The 18,514-nt window shown below is 52.3% G+C and overlaps 1 protein-coding gene across 4 annotated transcripts in view; it reads left to right on the top strand.

Annotated features, from left to right (window-relative positions):
• The window catches only part of Camkk2 (calcium/calmodulin dependent protein kinase kinase 2), a 42,323-nt gene extending 27,270 nt beyond the window's left edge, over positions 1-15,053 (top strand). Inside the window, exons 8-17 of one of the 4 annotated variants that reach the window (XM_076849897.2) lie at positions 1,064-1,085; positions 1,235-1,323; positions 2,460-2,659; positions 3,219-3,272; positions 5,217-5,290; positions 5,383-5,470; positions 6,559-6,687; positions 10,798-10,898; positions 11,321-11,363; positions 14,754-15,053. In XM_076849897.2, the coding sequence (XP_076706012.1) occupies positions 1,064-1,085; positions 1,235-1,323; positions 2,460-2,659; positions 3,219-3,272; positions 5,217-5,290; positions 5,383-5,470; positions 6,559-6,687; positions 10,798-10,898; positions 11,321-11,363; positions 14,754-14,924 (971 nt within the window). In that variant the 3' untranslated portion in view covers positions 14,925-15,053. The remainder of the gene's footprint in view (positions 1-1,063; positions 1,086-1,234; positions 1,324-2,459; positions 2,660-3,218; positions 3,273-5,216; positions 5,291-5,382; positions 5,471-6,558; positions 6,688-10,797; positions 10,899-11,320; positions 11,364-14,753) is intronic. The other 3 variants (XM_076849991.2, XM_076850080.2, XM_076850173.2) reach the window with 3 other exon arrangements.
• Positions 15,054-18,514: the final 3,461 nt, after the last annotated feature.

Genomic DNA, 18,514 nt, shown 5'->3' with positions numbered 1-18,514 from the left:
AAAATTCCCACGTGGTTACTTTTACTTTCCAGCCTCGGCCGTGCGTGCTGAGGAGACAGGCTAGATGATAGGTTTTAAGAAGGGACTTGAACCACAGGTCTGACCTTCAAGAGGTAGACTGTGCGGCCTGTATTTCTAGAGGAAATTCCCACCCACCACTCAACCCCAAGAGTAGCTGAACTGTCGGTGACTGAAAATAAACCTGTTCCAACAGGCCAGCCTCCCCCAGGCCGGCTGACTACGAAGCTGGCTGGGTGGGAGGAAGGTGCAGAAATCATGAAACTTGCAAATTAAGACATAAATAACCGAGGCAGGAAAGGCCGGAGCTTCTCACCACAGCCTGAAGCAGCAGCAGCTGTGTCTTTTTTGGGGGGTGGGGGGGTTCTGGGGATTGAACTCAGGGGCACTCAGTCACTGAGCCATATCCCCAGCCCTATTTTGTATTTTATTTAGAGACAGGGTCTCACTGAGTTGCTTAGGGCCTCACTTTTGCTGAGGCTGGCTTTGAACTCACGATCCTCCTGCCTCAGCCTCCCAAGCTGCTGGGATTATAGCGTGCACCACTGCGCCCAGCAGCAGGTCTATCTTAACTCAGGCTTATGGTACCTGAATCCCTGGGAGTGACCAGAGGACGTAGTTGAGCATCAGTCCTATCTCTTGGAACCTCCAAGGTACAAGTGGAGGGACAGGAGGGAGCCCAGGAGCCCCGTCCTGCTCCCCTTCTCCCCTGCCTTGTTTTCCTTCACCAATGGATCCTTGGCCATTTTGAGCACTAGAGGTAAAAATCCAGGCTGGGATCCTGGGGACAACAGAAATCTCCTTGGCCTCCCAGTGGGAATTCGGCAAAGCAGGACATTGAGTGGCTTGGGTGCTGTGGACTCTCTCTCTCTGGTCCCCCAGTGTCAGTTTGTGTGCTTCTTGGTGTTCCTAGAGGTGGATGGGAGATGGGGAGCACCCCGAGGGAGTTTTCCAGTTTCCCAGTGTAACAGTTGACCCCTTTCTCTTCTTTGACCCTGACCCTGACCCCTGACCCCTAACCCTAACCCCTTTTTCTTCCTTACAGTGTTTGAACTTGTCAACCAAGGGTGAGTGTCCCTGCTCCCAGGCATGGTCCCCGCTCCCAGGTGTGATGCCCTTGGCTTTGTGACCTTCGAGGCTGAGGGAGGTGGTGCTGGGCTCTGCTCGGGGGAGAGGGCGAGGGCTGATCTGTGTGTCATACATGTTGATGTTTTAGGCCCGTGATGGATGTGCCCACCCTCAAACCCCTGTCTGAAGACCAGGCCCGTTTCTACTTCCAGGATCTGATCAAAGGCATCGAGTACCGTAAGTGAGGCCCGTGGGAGGATCCTCACGCCTGGCGGTGGTTAGCCTTCCCAGCTGGTGGGTGGGAGTGGGAGGGTCTCCTGGTGTGCAAGGCAGTGGGCAGCAGACAGACTGTGTGAGTGCAGAGCAGGGATGGTTTCAGAGAGCAGTCTTGGGGGCAAGCAGAAGCTGCTGTTTCTTCCACAGAGAGAAAATGAAGAGCAATAGTAGTTATGAGCATTTCTCCATTGAATTCCGTGTGAACCAGGCACTGTTTGGGGCATTACCTTCGTCGTCTCTCATTCCTCCCAAGGACCCTGGGATGGGGACCCTGTTAACCTCCCGGAACCTTAGTTTCCTCATCTGTAAAATGGAGACAAAGTATTTCTCAGCAGGATTGAGTGGTTATATCAGTGGTTCTGATTGGCAGGTGTCCTTTCTGCTCCTGGTTGTTAAACATTTCCACTCTTATCCCTGCCTGTCACGTAAGATTGTTTTGAAGTTTAATTGGGATAAATGTGAACCACTTAGCACAGAGCTAAGCCCAGGACTGGGTGCCCAACAGTGACACCCTCTGTACTTATTGATACTATGATCGTCATCACCACCCCAGAAACTACACCTAGGTTTCCAGACCATAGCACCGTCCATTGCCATTGGCTGACACCAGACAGGAACGATGAGCCGAGTCCTCAGTTCTGTTTTTTTTGGTTCACACTTCAAATCAGCCTGCTCTGCTCATCGTTGGTTCGGTGAATTAGTATTGGCCGTTGGTAATTGAAACTGTGTTTGACTGGTGTGAGTCCTGAGGCTCTTAGGAGGGTACCAAACCCAATGAAAACTCCGTGTGTGCTGGTAACCACACAGACAGGGGGGTTACACATTCTAACAGGTGGTTACGAATGGCTGTAGGCAGTCACTGTTTTGGGAACGAGTCCTTTTGAAAATGAGTATCTTTTGAAGACACTTTCCCCACTTACCTTTTAGAGGATGGAGGTGCCCAGCAGGTTTGGGAGGGGAGGGTTGGGAAAGACCAGGGGCCATGGCAGAGGAGGCACCAGGGTGATGCCACGCTGTGTCTCTGAGCCGTGTGGCCATATGCAGATCCTCACAGGGGTTTCTTGCCCCCTCTGTTCCCCGGGTGCCGTCCCACCCAGTACACTACCAGAAGATCATCCATCGGGACATCAAGCCTTCCAACCTCCTGGTTGGAGAAGATGGGCACATCAAGATCGCTGACTTTGGTGTGAGCAATGAGTTCAAGGGCAGTGATGCCCTCCTGTCTAACACCGTGGGTACACCTGCCTTCATGGCACCTGAGTCGCTCTCGGAGACCCGCAAGATCTTCTCTGGGAAGGTAGGTTTGGACCTGTCTGAACCGCTGAGATCTTCCTGTGTTAGGGTCCTTTTGGTTGTAAGTGGTACAAATACAACTTAAATAGCAGATGCACTGGGGTTGTACAGCTGAGGAGTGGGCATGTGTGGCTTTGGGCTCTGCCAGCCAGTTATGCAAACAGGAATTTGTCTTTCTCCAGCTTTTGGCTGCTTTCCTGAGTTGGTTTCCTCTGCAGGCGGATCAGGCACCAGCAGCTCCAGGCTACTTTCAGCTGACCAACCTCAGTAGCAAGAGCATTCCTCTTTCTAAAGAGCAGAGCAAGAACTCTGGGGCTGGTTGTGATTGGCCAAGTGTGGGTTATGTGCCGGTCCTTGGACCATCCTATGATTGGGGGAATAGTGCTCTCCTTGGCCATGCCTGGGTCATGTGCTCTCTAAAAAGGTTGGGGGACCAAGACCTGACCCTCCCCAGCTATGTGGACTGAGAAGAGGTGCTTCTCTAAATGGTGCTGGACAGGCAAAAGCAGGAGATGCCCTTCTTTGCCCCTGACCACACCTGCCAAGCTCTCTTTTCCTTGCAGGCCTTGGATGTTTGGGCCATGGGTGTGACGCTGTACTGCTTTGTCTTTGGCCAGGTAAGAGGGTGGGGTGTCCTGTCTCCTGAGTGCTGCTGGCTGACCTTTTGGACTAATGGTCATCCTTGCAGAGAGATAACACTTATTCATCTGAAATTTCTTTATCTTTGTGGCCAGACGTGAATATGGAAAAGAAAGCCCACCTAGACATGGTACAGATCTGTATATGACACACAGATTTCTGAAAAAGAGTCTGATAGAACAGAAGGGCTGGCAGAGATTCTGGAGTTTGGAGCTATTACTAAGTTTAGGGCAAGCTCAACAAACACACCACCTCTCCCACTCCTGGGCCCCAGACAGACATCACTAATCAATAGCTACACTTATTTCTCCTTTGCCGCATGTTGCTTTGAGCTTCTTTTCCTCAGCCTGTGCTGAGATTCTATTGTCAGGGACAGAATTGGAATGGGAATTAAAATTCCCTTTAACTTTTTTTTGACAAAGGGAGTGCTAATCTGCCTTTTTGTCATTGTGACTCTTGTTGTAGTGGTGGTTTCAATATTATTCATGTTTAGAGGCTTCTCTTTTTAACTGTGCAGTTCAGTTTGATTATGTGAGCAATAAAAAATGTGAAATTTTCCCTTCCACGAGCTTGTGCTCCTGTTGAGGAAAGCTTAAGAATCTGGTCCCATGTAGGCGGAAGGGAGTCTGTAGCTATCCCCCCCACCCCCAGCATTTGATTGGAAAATTTTCAATTACATGACAAAATTGAAAAAATTTTGCTTAAACACCCAGGACCCCCCACCACCACCACCACTGGAGTCTACGGTGACTGTCTCACTACACCTACTTTATCTCGTGGCTCTCCATTCCCCCACCCATCTTATTTTTTAGTGCCTTGCAAGATGGCCAGCCAGCACCTCTAGTGTTCTTCCAGGTGCTTTAGAAGGCAATCTTTGGCTAGAACTCCATATTTACCTGTGGTCTTCCCCCACCCCCGCTTGGAGGTACAACTTACATACAATGAAATGTGCTATGTTCCTAATGAGTTCTGCCATGTGGACGCTGCTGCCCACACATTGCTCTTAAAGAAATCATTTTCCTTGGACAGGAGTGGAGTAGGTGACTTTGTCGCCTTTTCCCAGTGTGCTGTGCTATGGATTGAACCCAGAGCCCTGGGCATGCCATGCAAGTGCTCTACCAACTGAGCTATATCCCCAGCCCCAGAGTTCTTTTTTACCAGCATAGACTACCTGCTTCTATGGGATCAGGCCCTCCACCTGGTGAGAGTTGATTTGTCACTTGGGAGGTGGTGCGAAGTCCCATTGAGGTGAAAAGCCCACTCTGAGCTGGCACATGTCCTCTCTAAACTAATGTTTTTCTCCTCAGTAAAAAGAATATATATATTTTTTTTCTTTTTGGGTCCTGGGACTTGAACACATGCTGAGCATGTGCCCTCCCACTGAGTTATGTCCCAGTACTTATTATTCCTTATGGCTTCTGAGGGGATGGACAGAGATAATCCAGTATTTATGACCTGAGGCCCTGCTTCCTGTCAGGAATGTCCTGGACATGGGGGATCTACAGTGAGCAAGACAGATGCAAATCCTTGCCCTCCTGGAACTGACAGGGAGTGGTTGGCAGGGGTAGGGGTGGACAGGAAAGGTGAGCTTATTGGTCACTTGCATTACAGAGAGAATAAGCCATGCAAGTTTCCCTGGGAAGATCACACTGGGTAGGGGAGACAGTGGATTAAGTGTTGGTCACAAGGCCTTCCACAGAGCCTGGGTTACTGTTGGGGGTGGGCGTTGCGGGGGAGAAGAGTGTTTGCTTTTGTCCCTCCTAGGACATCCCTGGGCAGATGGGAACGCTCCTTCCCCAGACTAGGCCAGGGCTGTTGACTTCTGTCCTATAACTCACAGGGAATGACACATCACAGGTGGCCTCTGAAGGACACAGGTGGCAGCTGGTCACCACTACTCTCTCCCCGGCCTCTTTTCACAGTGCCCGTTCATGGATGAGCGGATCATGTGTTTACACAGTAAGATCAAGAGTCAGGCCCTGGAGTTCCCAGACCAGTGAGTGTTGCCTGTCTGTCCTTCCTCTCCTCGAATCTTCTTGCAGTCCTGTGCATTTTATCACCCACCCCTGACATGTCTCCCTCCCCCAGGCCTGACATAGCTGAGGACCTGAAGGACCTGATCACCCGTATGTTGGATAAGAACCCAGAGTCAAGGATTGTGGTGCCGGAAATCAAGGTACCTGGGAGCCACTGCTGGCCCCCGAGGCTGACACCCTGGATTCAGCCTGCGTCCTGTGCTTGGAATTGTTTGGCTCCACCCCACCTTGGCCAAGCCCTGTGCCCATTTGTCGACAGCACAATGCCCTCCTCCATACCGCAGCCCTCCCATGCCCTGGGCCTCTGGGTTGCTGGGGCTGGCAAGGGGTAGTGAGGAGGTTCTGGGGGTTGTGTTCACTGTGACTGTGATTGTGAGTTCTATGACCAATCAACCAGGCAGCCTTGCTCTTGCTCCAACTGGCTCGGGCTGATGGGGCGTCTACCCTGTGCAGACTGATCTAGGGACTTTGTGTGCTCCATACACTGGCTGCTAAAACTCTGGGTCCTTTCCTTGACCTTGAATGTAGAGATGTGGGCCAGTCCCTTTGAGGAACTGTAGTGAGAGTGGGAGGGAATCTTTCAGCACTTCCACCTCCTCAACCTGCCAGATTCTACCCTGTTTCAGAAAAAGCTTTTTAGAGAAACCTGTGTCCATCTGCCACCTGCCTGTCAATGCCACGAGCACATATCTGGCCCTTTAGGAATCCTGAGTTGTGCTTTGAGGTCTCCTAGGCACCTGGGCGGCTAGCACTAAAAGGTGTCTTAAGAGAGGCCAGTTCAAAAGGACTTGGACCTGAGGAGTGGGGCTGGGGACAACTCTGGCCTGGGTCCTCCTGATCATGTCCTTCCAGCTAGTCTCACTGCCTCCCCAGGCTACCATTTTCCCTTCTGTGCAGTGCGGAGGATGGCGCCTGCTCCGAGCGGAGCTTCTAGGTGTCAGTCAGAGTGATGGGCGCTAGTTACCTCCATGCCACACAAGATCTGGGACCAGATGGAGAGCGGGATCCAAATGCTTCTCAGCCCTGTGGCCCCACCCATTCTTGTCTTGGCTTTTGCCTGTTTCCTTCCATCTCACTCCCGCCCTCGGCCTGCCCACCAGCTCTCCTGCATGCCTGGCCGCAGGCCCCGGCCGCTCCCTCCTGCATGCCCTTCTTGGCTCCGCTCGCTGGCAGGACCTTCTGGGAGGTGGCTGCACCTGCCCCTCACCCATCCTGTCGTTCGTTGAAGCTGCACCCCTGGGTCACGAGGCACGGGGCCGAGCCGTTGCCATCGGAGGATGAGAACTGCACGCTGGTCGAGGTGACCGAAGAGGAGGTGGAGAATTCTGTCAAACACATTCCCAGCCTGGCGACCGTGGTAAGGCAGATGATCCACCAACCACGAGCAGGGCCCGAGACAGCCTGAGGCACGCCGGCGGCGAGGACAGGGCCAGGACACAGCAGAGGCCTGGGAAGCAGATGTGGGGCCTGAGAGTCAGGAAGTGGCCGGGAGCTGCCCCTGGCCCACAGCTGCCAACCTTGGCCTGGGTCTCCTGTGAGGCCCCATGGCCCATGTTTCCAGAGTGAGGCAGCCCCTCTGCAAGACCACACCGCCCCTCCTGAGTTTTTGCTTTCAGAGCATGGCAGGGGAGAGGAGCCAGGAGGAGGAGCAGGACTGGGCAGGGGCCAGGGATGGGGGTTGGAGCTGAGGTCTCATAAGATGAGGTTCCCATCTGTCTGGAGCTTCAGTTTCCAGAGCAGACAGCCCAGCACGTGACGTCGGCCTGGTGGGCTGTTCCCCAGCCAGGACATGGGCTTCCTCTCTGCATACCTCAGAAAGTTCTTCCCAACTCTCGAGGGTGCAATTTGGCTTGGGAAGAACTGAGCCCCTTTTGTGGCCTTGACTTTGGGGTCCCGATACAGGAAGAAGGAAGCAGAATGTGAATTCTTCAGCCTTAACCTTGGAGACTGTGGGAACTGCCCAGTCGCCAAGCCTCCGCCCCTGAGGGCATCTGGCTCCAGGAAGAATCCAGGGGTCTGGGGTCCAGGCAACAGTCCTAGCTGGCTGCCCTCTGTGGCCACCTTGAAAGCCCTGGTGCATTTGGCCAGCTCCAGCCCCAGCAGGCCAGGGGACCCTGGGCTCTGGGAGAGACCTGAGAACCTGCAAAGCCAGTGTCCAGCCTGGAGGGGCTTCCCCGCTTGGGGAGTCCAGATGCTGGCTCTTCTTCTTCTAGCTTTGCACTGCTCACTTATGCTTCCCACTTTGCCTGTCTCCCTCTAAATCCTGAGCCCCAGGACACTCATCCATGTCTCCTCCCGCCTAGTCCTCTACATGACCTTCGCTGTAGAGACTCACTTGTACCCACTCTCCCTCATCCTCACCCACTCTCCCTCATCCACCCTTCCATGCACCACACCCCATCTCGTGCCTGTGGCCTGGGAGGCAGCTGGTGTGGGACTCTGTGCCTACTGTGGGTTCTGTTCCTGGCTGTCGCCCTGACCCCTCCCCCTCCCCCTGCAGATTCTTGAGAGAGAGCCCCTGATCCCGGGGGTCTGGAGTAGGCATTAGCCATTCAGGAACCACTTCTTAAAAATTAAGAGCGGTTTCTCAGGCAGGGACGTGGTAATGAACAATACTGACGTGGCCCCTACCATGGCCCCTGCCATCCTGGAGAGACCACCAACAGGTACAGGCACAGTGTAATGGGGGCCACGGGGCTGCTCCTGGAGCAGGGACAGTTGGCCCAGGTGGTGGGTTGGAGATAGCTTCCTGAAAGTAGTGGAAGTACAATAAGTTAGGGGCAGGGTGTTGACCCGGCCAAGAGAGGGTAGTGGGGGCAGGCAGCCCAGCAAGAGGGAAGAGTGCAGGCACTGTCCCCTGTTGGGAGGGAGCTCAGCCAGCCAGAAGTTAGGGCTGCTGAAGCAGAGCAAGGCACTGCAGAGACAGTGCAACAGAGAATTAAATCTTGACCCCAAGGATAGGAAGGATCTGAATCCCTGCTGGCAGGGGAGGTGGTGGGCAGGTCTAGGCCCACCTGGCTAGACTGTGGGAACCTGGCTGGGTTCGAGACCTTCATTCTCAAACCGGCTGTCTTTTTTTCTTTTTTCCTCCTATCGAGGTAGAAGTTCCATTAACTGTATCAAAGTGAACAATTCAGTGGCATTTATGTTCACAGAGTTGTGCATTTGTCACCTTGATAGTTCTGAAGCGCTTTTATCACCTCAGGGAAACCTCTTACTCCTGAACTCCCTCCCCAGCCCTCCTCCCCCTCCTGCCCAGCCACCGCTGATCTACTGTCTCTGTACAGTTGTCCTGTCTGGACGTTCCATGTCAGTGGAGTCACACGCGTATGTAGCCTTTTTCAGGGCTTATCCTTGCTGCAGCAGGTGGCTGAGTAATACTCCATTGTATAGGTAGACCACATTTTGTTTACCTGTTCTTCAACTAATGGACATTGGCCACTTTTTGATAAATTAGTGTTTTTAAAATATTATTATTAGCAACAAACCCTTTAAAAAAATTAGAAGTTCAGTCAATCCATAATCCTGCTTAAAGAGGCACCATGCTCCAGAGCGTGAGCCCGGCCTTTCAATAACTCTGCTTCCTTTGACAGTATCCAAGGGTGATTGGTAAGGAACTTTCCAGGGCTCCCTGGATGGTTACAGGCTAAGTTCCAACTTCCTATAGGTGAGGGATTCTTAATCAGGGGCTGAGGGGATCCGGCTGGGCTTTAAGAAGGCTGGGGACAGATGAGGGGAGACAAGGCAGTAGAAGCAGAGAAAAGAAGCTGGGCAGGGCTGAGGGACCAGGAGGGGCCTTTCCTCTAGGCAGCCTCTACCCAGTCCTGGCTAGAGTGGGCAAGGCAGGGGGCTGGGCCAGGGCTCAGCCATTCCCAGGCTCAGCGGGACCTTCCAGGGCCTCTGTGCCCTTGTGCCCTCACGCCACACCAGCCTGTGAACTGGCGGTCTCCTTGTCCTGGGGTGTTTCTCATCCTCAACTAAAATGCAGGCTCCCGAGAAATCGCTCCTGCTGTGCCTGACCAGGGGAGTGTAGAGTGGTTCGGGCTTTGTAGAAAACACTCAGGGAGTTCCTCAAAATGTTAAGTACAGTTACAGGATCCAGAAGTTCTACAGATGCCTATCTAAGAGGAACGAAAACACGTTCACACACAAATATGAACTCAGTCGTCCACCCTGGCACCGTCCGCATTTGCCCAAAAGCAGAAACTGTCCAGATGTCCAGCAGACGGGTGGGTTAGCAAAGTGCAGCCCATCCACACCGGGAGCATTATAGGGCCATGAAAAGGAAAGAGACTGATGCCGGCTACGACACGGGCAAGCCCCGTGAAAGGCAGATGCAAGACTGCGATTGTGGGATTCCCTTTACAAGAAACGCCCAGAAGAGCTGGTCTGCACCCACACCGAAAGGGCTGGGGGTCGGGGCCCAGAGTGGCTGTTGCCGGGTTTGGCCTTCCCTCCCTCCTTCCCTCCTTCTCTCCCTGCATTGCCAGGCAGCGCTCCACCTCTGAGCTACACCCCAGGCTTGTATGTGTTTTTTTGAGGTAATCTAAACTTTTCCAAAATTAGATAATGGTGATGTGAAAATACTAAAAACCACTGAATTGTATACACTAGCCCCTCCATAGCTGCGAGTTCCACGTCTGTGAATTTAAACAAGTATCAGACATGTTCAGAGAAAGTGGTTGCTTCTGTATTGAACATAGTCCAGACTTTCCCCTTGTCCTTTCCTGAGCGGTATGGTGAGATCAGTATTTACGTAGCATTTCCATTCTGTTAGGTGTAAGTCATATAGAGATGGTTTAAAGCCTACCAAGAGGGTATGCAAACGTTTGTAGATGTGCAAACGCTGAGTTGTTTTATGTGAGGGGCTTGAGCATCCACAGCATTCCGGAGCTGGTGTGGGGCGCGTTCTGAGCTTATGCTCCTGGGCTTTAAAATGGTGAATTAAGGCATGTGAATTATATTTTGGTTTTAAAAAAGCACCCTCCCCCACGCCACCCCCAGAGCTGTCCTGGGGAAACATGGTTGGTTTGTCACTGGGGCAGTCACAACTGGCTTTCCCTGAAAAGAAGGGCTTGAAGATGAGACAGGTTGATGAGCTAGGAGGACCACCTAGCAACAGCTCAGGTGAGATAGGTGGTGCCAGGTGTGCCCCAAGGGACACGCAGGCCAGCTGTCCTGGAGCTTGGGGTCCATGGGATCAGGTAGGCTGGGATTAGATAATGACAGGCTTTGCATGTTAGACCAAGGAGTCTGGACTTGAATTTGGCCTCCAGGAAGCAGGGAGTGGACCCATGGGACATGGGGATGGGTCCGGCTGGTGTATGTTGGGGGCCACCACAAAGGCCAGCCGTCCGTGGAGAGCCGAGGGAGCTGATGGGGTCCTGGGAGTAGGAAGGGAAAGGTTGTTGCCTGAAATCTCCCCATGTGACCGAGCAGTCACCTGCCGCCTCCTCTCCTTCTTCAGATCCTGGTGAAGACCATGATTCGGAAACGCTCCTTTGGGAACCCATTTGAGGGCAGCCGGCGGGAGGAGCGCTCACTATCTGCCCCTGGGAACCTGCTCCTGTGAGTGTCCACCGCCTTCCTCTCAGGGTGGGGGCTGGAGGGTAGGCCGGGGCATCCCTGGAACAAAATCAAAGGCCAGGAGACCCGCCCTGCACACTGTGCTCCTTGCCTTAGGTCTCCTCCCGTTGCCCAGCCCACAGCCTTGTGTTGGGAGCTCCTCCAGACTGAGGTCTGGCCTTTTCACTGGGGGTCTCCTGATAATCAGTACCCCTGCCCTGAAGCACAGTCCTAGAGGGTGGGGTTTTAGGCTGTGTGATGGTTGAGCACTGGGCCTTGCCTTGTTTTAATGCAGAGAGCTGTCTACCCACCTGCTTGGCACTGGCCATGTGAAGTAGGCGTTGGGGTCTGCTGCCTCTGGGGCGGGGGGTGGTATCCCCGTGGCCCCTTCTCACTTCCCTTTTCCCTCCCTCTGGCAATTCCAGCAAAAAAACAACCAGGGAGTGGGAGCCCCTGTCTGAGCCCAAGGTAACGCCTGCCTGCCTGTGCGCAGCCTCTGCGGGGGCCTGGGGGTGGGCAGGTGCAGAGCACGGGGGCGTCTCCTCCAGGCCATGTTCCTTCCAGCCTGGCTGCTGTACTCAGCCTCACTTTGGGCCTCTAGACCTGGGGATAAAACCAGGGGCCTTGAGGGGCTTGGGCCCGATGGCGGGTCCTGCATGTGGGCTGGGGCTGCGGGTGCATGGCGCTCCGCCCGGAATGCCGGTGAACTTACCCTGGTCTTTAGATCCAGTCCCTGCATACTCAGTGCACGGCAATGGCCTTGAAGCTCTGTCACAGGCCCAGGGCTGCCGCTACTGAGCGCAGTGGTTAGAGCACACATCAGGCCTGCTACACCCTGTGACTTGTCTGCTGGCTTAAGATCTAGAAAATAAGTCCCCTCTTCCTGTTGCAAAGGGGCATAAGAATCCTGTGGCCTAAGTAGGAGCTCAGCCTTTTCCTCTCCGGGATGGCCGACCCTCCTCCAAACACACTTCCATGCCAATGTTACCAGCACTTCCCAGGACAGATGAGAATTCGTATCCCTAGAAGACTGGAAGCTTTGATTGGCAGAACCACTGCTCGTTCCCCAAGTACCTGCAGTACGGTGGAGACCCCAGTGTCGTTCCCACAGGCTTGATGTGGCCACCTGATTCTCCACTGGCAGCTCCAAGCAGTTAAAAATAGCTTCATTGGGGCTGGGGGTGCAGCTTAGTGGTAGGACCCCTGCTCAGTATGTGCAAGGCCCTGGGTTCAATCCCCAGAATATACACACACACACACACACACACACACACACACACACACACACACATATATAGTTCAGTGACTTTGAATGTATTGACACTTATGCAACCATCACCACAATCAATTTTTATGAGCCCAAGAAGAAGAAACCCTGTACCTCTGAGCTGTCTACACCCAACTCCCTCATTTCTCAGCAACTGCTGATCTACTTGCAGTTTTCTATGGATTTGCCTGTTCTGGACATTTTCTATAAATGCTTTTGAGTCTGTTTTTTTTTTGTTTTGTTTTGTTTTTGTTTTTTTGGTATTGGGGAACGAACCCAGGGCCTCACACAAACTGGGCAAGCACTTCTTCACCACTGAGCAGCTGTCTCTGGGATGGGGTGGGGGTGGGAGTGGTGGTATCCCCGTGGCCCCTTCTCACTTCCCTTTTCCCTCCCTCTGGCAATTCCAGCAAAAAAACAACCAGGGAGTGGGAGCCCCTGTCTAAGCCCAAGGTAACACCTGCCTGCCTGTGCACAGGCTCTTTTTTTTTTTTTTTCCATTTTTTAAAAATATTTTTTTAGTTGTTGATGAACCTTTGTTTTATTTATTTATATGTGGTGCTGAGAATCAAACCCAGTGCTTCACACATGCTAGGCAAGTGCTCTACCACTGAGCTACAAAGCCAGCCCCATTCTCTGCTTTTTAAATTTTATTTTGAGACAGGGTCTTGCTAAGTTGCTGGCCTCAGACTTGGGATCCACCTTCCTCAGCCTCCTGAGTAGCTGGGGTTACAGGTCACACTGCCATTCCTGGCTGTGTCTGGCTTCTTTCACTTAACCTCATGTTTCTTAGGTTCCTCCCTGGTGTAGCATGGATCAGTGCTTCATTACTTTTTATGACTGAATAATATTCCACTGTTTGGATGGAGCACATTTTGTTTATCTATTCATCAATTGATGGACATTGTTTCTATTTTTTAGTTGTTAAAAGTGAACAGTGCTGCATGCAGTTGTGTATAAGGGGAAGTTGACTTATGAGCCAGGTGCTTATGCAGTAATTTAGAGATGTGGAGATGTGCTTTTGAGACAAAAGCAGGGAAAACACATTGGCATTAGCAATCAGGTCCGACCTTCAGCAGCCCCAGAAGGCTGCCCGAGACCCTGTCTTGTTCCCAGATATCCCAGAAGCCCAGTGACTAGGCAGGCCTTTGGTTTGATCCTCACAGTGTGATAGTAGAAGCCTAATGGGCTGACCTTTCCTTGGCCCTTCTCTTCTTAGTCTCCCTCTTAGGGTCTGCCAAAAATAAGGCTGCTTCCCCTCTGTGAGCAAGTCTGTTGTTTCCTTTTTTGGGGGGCGGGGTGTGGAGGGGACCAGGGTTTGAAGTCAGAGGCACTTAACCACTGAGCCATATCCCCAGCCCTTTTAAAATTTTATTTAGAGACAGGCTCTTGCTAAGTTGCTTAGGACTTTGCTAAGTTGCTGAGGCTGGCTTTGAACTTTGGATCCTTCTGCCTCAGCCTCCTGAGCCACTGGGATTATAGGCGTGCGTCACCAAGCCTGGCTCTATTGTTTCTTTCTGTTTCAATTCATAAATGCAAGACACCAACAGACTGAGATTAGCCCTTGGGGTTTTGCTGCTGCTTCATTTCCTCACCTCTGGTGCTAGAAACCCTGGGAGTTGCCTGCTGGCAGCTGTGGGCAGGATGTCTTGCTCTAGGAGCTTGTAGAGCTGGGGGTCCTGGACCACAGGCTGCCTGCTGTCTGCAGTGAGACCCAGCTGGTGCCAGCAGGTGGCACGGAGGGCAGAAAGCAAGGGTCTGATCAGACAGCTAGTCACAGCTCTGTCCTCCTTGGGCACTTTACATCTTGTTCTTTGTCAGAAACAAGAAGCCAGCAAATGTGATTTTCCTAGGGATGCATAGGCATCGTGATTTCCCAGCCCCTGGGCAGGGACAGAGGCTCCCTTCTGGCCAGGGGCACACAAGTCTTCGCTGGGAATGATGGACAGTAGCTTTGAGTGGCATGCTCAGCTTGAGGATGCTGAGGGCCTTGGGCCCTTCCTTAGAGATTTCCCCTCCTACGACCTGAGACTCAACCCATAGCGGCCACACCAAGCAGCTCCATTGAGGTGGGGGGCTCTTCAGGGACAGAAGGGCTCTTCCTCCCTCTTCTGAGAAGGGAGGGGCCATCTTTTCCCTCCCAGGTGGTCTTCCCTTGAGCCTGGGTATTGGGAGCTAGGGCCAATGTTGTGGCCATTTCCAAAATGCCACTAGGTGCCAGTCCAAATTGGGCAGGCCCCACCACTGCCCCACCAGGAGCTCACCACAGGGACTCACAGTTCCTGCCCTGCATGAGCTTTGGCCTCCTGGGAAGGGGGTGGTGAGACTATCAACCCTTGGGGACACCCCACAGAGGGGCCCACTTGCTTGCATCTGCTGTAGTTTTATGTTTTGGGCAAGCATTGCTTCCCCATTTATGGAGGACGCGGTCTCCTTGGAAAAATTTAAGTGATCAAGGGCAGGTGACGTGATCGCTTTGCAGGTGGTGCGAGGCAGCACACCTGGGCGGTTGGTGTCTCAAGGTGGGCGATGGTCAGGGCCCTGCCGTGGTTTCTCCAGGCCTTAACGCTGGTTTTCTATTCGGTGAGCAGGAAGCAAGGCAGCGAAGACAGCCTCCGGGGCCCCGAGCCAGCCCCCGTGGGGGAGGAGGAAGTGCTCTTGTGAAAGGTGGTCCCTGCGTGGAAAGTTGGGGGGCCCCCGGCCCCAGCTCCCCCGCACATGTGCTTCCACAGCAGCCCGAGGAGGTACTGGAGCTGGAGTAGCTGCCTGGACGCTCGACCTCGCATGCCTGGCCATGTTGCCCTGCACGGGCTGCTGCACCCTGCGTTTCCATAGCAGCATGTCCTACGGAAACCGAGCACGTGTGTAGAGCCTTGACCGTCACCTCTGGTTATGTGTTTTTCCTTTATTGTTTTAAAGGGGACAAAAAAAAAAAAAAAAAAAAAAAGACTTGACTCCGTGACGTCGACCTTGGCCGCTGGCTGGCCGGACCGGCGGGTGTGAGGAATTGCAGACCAAACCCACGTGCGTTTTGGGATAATTGCTTTTTAAAAATGTTTTTATGCCAAAAATCCTTCAAAACCATGTCAGATATACCAAGGGAATGAATGTGTGCGGGGTTTGAACAGCGCAGAGGAATGAGCAGGAGACTCCAGCAGGACTGGGGCCGAGGAGCAGATTCTGCATTTGAGGAGTGCAAACCCCGAATCGAGGCACCTTCCAGAACCGTGGATGAGCAGGGCTAGCCCTCAGTAGCTGCAGAGAGCATCAATGCAACTTACTTGCAAGAAGGACTTTTAAATTTTTTTATGGGTAGAACTGTAGTCAGGAAAACTGAAAGGGCTTGAAGTTTAATTGCTTTTTGAAGGGGATTTGCCAACCCTAGAAGCCTTCAGCAGCCGGGGCGGGGGAGAGGTTTGCCTGGAGGACTGAATGTGCGCCCTTACACCTGCCACTCAAAGTGGGTTTCTGGAAAGGTTGGCTGGGCTCCAGTAAATCTCTTAGTTCAGTTACAAAAACTTCAGGGTGAAATCCTACACTTCCATGTACATTACATGGCTTATGATTCAACACAAAAATATTTTCAATTGTCTAACTAGACTGAACTCTAGAGAAGTTCAGAGGTTATTTAGAGCTTCCAGGACACGCCACAGCTTCCCTGTGTGATCTGAGAGCCGATGAAATCTAATGCCTGTATATTAGCAGCTCAGCTCGTTTATGACCTGTGTATTCCTGAGCCTGCTGAGGTTCGGTTTGCATCTGAACCGTTCACTTGCGGCAGTCAGCCAGACACTTTACCTGCTTTGTGGAGGGCTCTGAGGAAAATACTCTCACTTGGCTGAGACACAAATGATCAAAGCATCAAAGCTTTGGTAGGGTCCACACAGTGACCTTGGATCACCCTTTTAGAGAAAGATTGTTGAAACTCAGAGTATTCCTTCGGATATGGAGGAACTGGGTGCTAGCATGGGATGTTCCCTTTTGTAGCCAGAAAATTTGATCTTTTGACTTACAACCAAAAGAAACTTCCCAATGCTGAGATGTTTGGCTGAGGCTTGCAAGTGACTCTGCCCAGAGCCACACACTGGTGAGTGTGAAGTTCAAGGGGGTGGGAAACTGGAAGGACTTTGTGCTGGGAGGACTTTGAGATCTGGGAGGTAAATTCAGTGCCAGGCCTTGGAAGACTGCTTTTTTGTGTGGTTTCAGTTTGATAAGCCTTGGTTCAAGGACTTTGCACCGAGACAGAAGCAAAGCCTGTGTCCCCTCCCAGCCATTCACAAAGCCTGGGCATTCCTTGGCTTCCATAGATTTTCTTAAGCTCTTGATTATAGTTTAGCCAGGTTTCGCGTGCTGTTGTAGAAGCAGTTAGAATTAGGGAATGCTGGTTCCAAAGAGCACAGACTCCGGTGTAAGGAGGGTCGTCTTGCCTGCTTGCTTTGTCTTTGTAACCTAGTATTTGCGCTTGTCTCCCCACTGCTTTAAATTTAGGGGGAAATGACCCAGTAGCTCCACCCCTTCTGGTAGCAGATGGGGTCTGGTGAGTTTGCAATAAGCACCTTGCAGTGGTTAAAGTCGCCAGTCCTTAGGCTTAGCCCCAGCCCGCGTGCACGGACTCTGCCTGGCTGAGTGGCCGAGGAGGGCAGGCTGCATGCAGAGCTCTGCAGAACTCCTCTCGTGTTTACACGCCGCATCGGGCAATGCCATTTCTCCCCACCATGAACTCGCCATCCCAGATGTCTTATGGGGAAGTCCAGTGGCCAGGCAGCACCTAGCCATTTGGGTGGGTGGGGTGGGGGAGGTCCACACCATAACTTTTATTTATTTAGTTTTTAAAATAAACACCAAAGAAAGCTGTGGGAAGGAACCTCTCCTCATGGAAAGCATAAGTAGACATGGCTATCACTAGGGCCACTACTCTTGGAGCACAAACGTGGAGTTTTTAAAAGCCAGCTTGGCCAGGAAAAGGGAGAAGCTGTCAGGAACAGCTTTTCCCAGTGGGCAAAAAGGATGCCTGTGCTTCCTCGAGTTGCTGGCTCCTCTGGGACCAGTGTGGTGTGAGCCCTGCGGCCTGCACCTGTGGCCTGGAAGAAAGCACAAGCCTCCCACATGCTTTTCTTTTCCTCTGCCCGTTTCCACCTCCCCTGTCCATTCCAGAGGTGGCCAGTGGTCCCCAGAAACCTTATCAAGCCCCCTGTTGGCATTTGGGCCTGTGGAGGCCATTACTCTGGCCTTTCCATGGGGTGGAGCTCCTGTCCACAAAGCCTTTCTGGAACAAGGAGAACCCCTGCCCAGGGGGAGGCTGGGCCAGGCTGTGGCCCTCACCCATCTTCCCAAGGGCAGCTTCACGTTGCTGATGGTGGAACCAGACCCCCACTTGCTTCCAAGGTGCTAGGGAAGGTCTCATAGTCACAGGTCCCATCTTTTCTTCAGCTTCATGGCCCGAGTCTCATGGGACTTTTGACTTTTCTATTCTGTGATCTCTTTGATGCCCAATGCTTCTGTTTTATTCCTGATCCTTTCTACTATGCATTTTCCTTTTATCAGGTGTACAAAGTTAAATACTGTGTATTTATCACTTACAAGTACATGAACTTAAGAGAAAGATAAGCCTTTGGTGTTTTTCCACAAATGATTAAGCTTCTCTGTAAACTTGAAATAAAGAGACAGCAAAATGGTGCAAAGTTTGGGCCTCAGGGTTTTTGTTTTGTTTTTGGTTGGTGGTTGTTTATTTTGTCCATCTGTCCTTGTCTGCTCTCCTTCCCTAGATGAACAGCAGGTTACATGTCCCAGTCAATGCTAACGTTGCCAGCAGACCCCTGATTTAGGGCATGTCCTCGTATGCTGCTGCTCAGTGTGACTCCAGGACCAGCTGTGTCAACAGCACTTGAGAGCAGGCAGAATGCACACACCCAGGCCCCTCTTAAACACGCTCACAGGTGACCCATCTGCAGGTTGAAATTTGAGAAGCCCTGCTCTAGTAGACAGGTAAGGGCAAAGATTCTGGCGGAGGCCAGACAGGTGAGTAGTTCCATCATGTGGAATGTGTCCTGTGGTCCAGGCCTGCTGTTACACTTCGCCCCAGGAGGTGGGTATTAAACTCATAATGAGGATCATTACCTGTGAGCTAAGGCTCAGAAAAGTTAAGTCGGTTGTCCAAGGGCTGGAATTTGTCAGCAAAGCACCTGGTCTTTGGTGTCCTGAGTCTTGGTGCTTGCTGGTTCTGATGGCATCTGGATGCTCCTCCAGGCCAAAGGCGGAGGAGTGTCTGCATTTCAAGTGTGGCTCTAGTCCTTGGAGGTTTTAAATTTCATTTTTCTGTTACTAGGGGACAGCAGGTAAAGTCTAACAAATC

The sequence above is a fragment of the Callospermophilus lateralis genome, chromosome 1, assembly GCF_048772815.1.
Source record: "Callospermophilus lateralis isolate mCalLat2 chromosome 1, mCalLat2.hap1, whole genome shotgun sequence".
In the NCBI taxonomy this organism is placed as follows: Eukaryota; Metazoa; Chordata; class Mammalia; order Rodentia; family Sciuridae; genus Callospermophilus; species Callospermophilus lateralis.
This window is presented reverse-complemented; position numbering and strand designations above follow the sequence as displayed.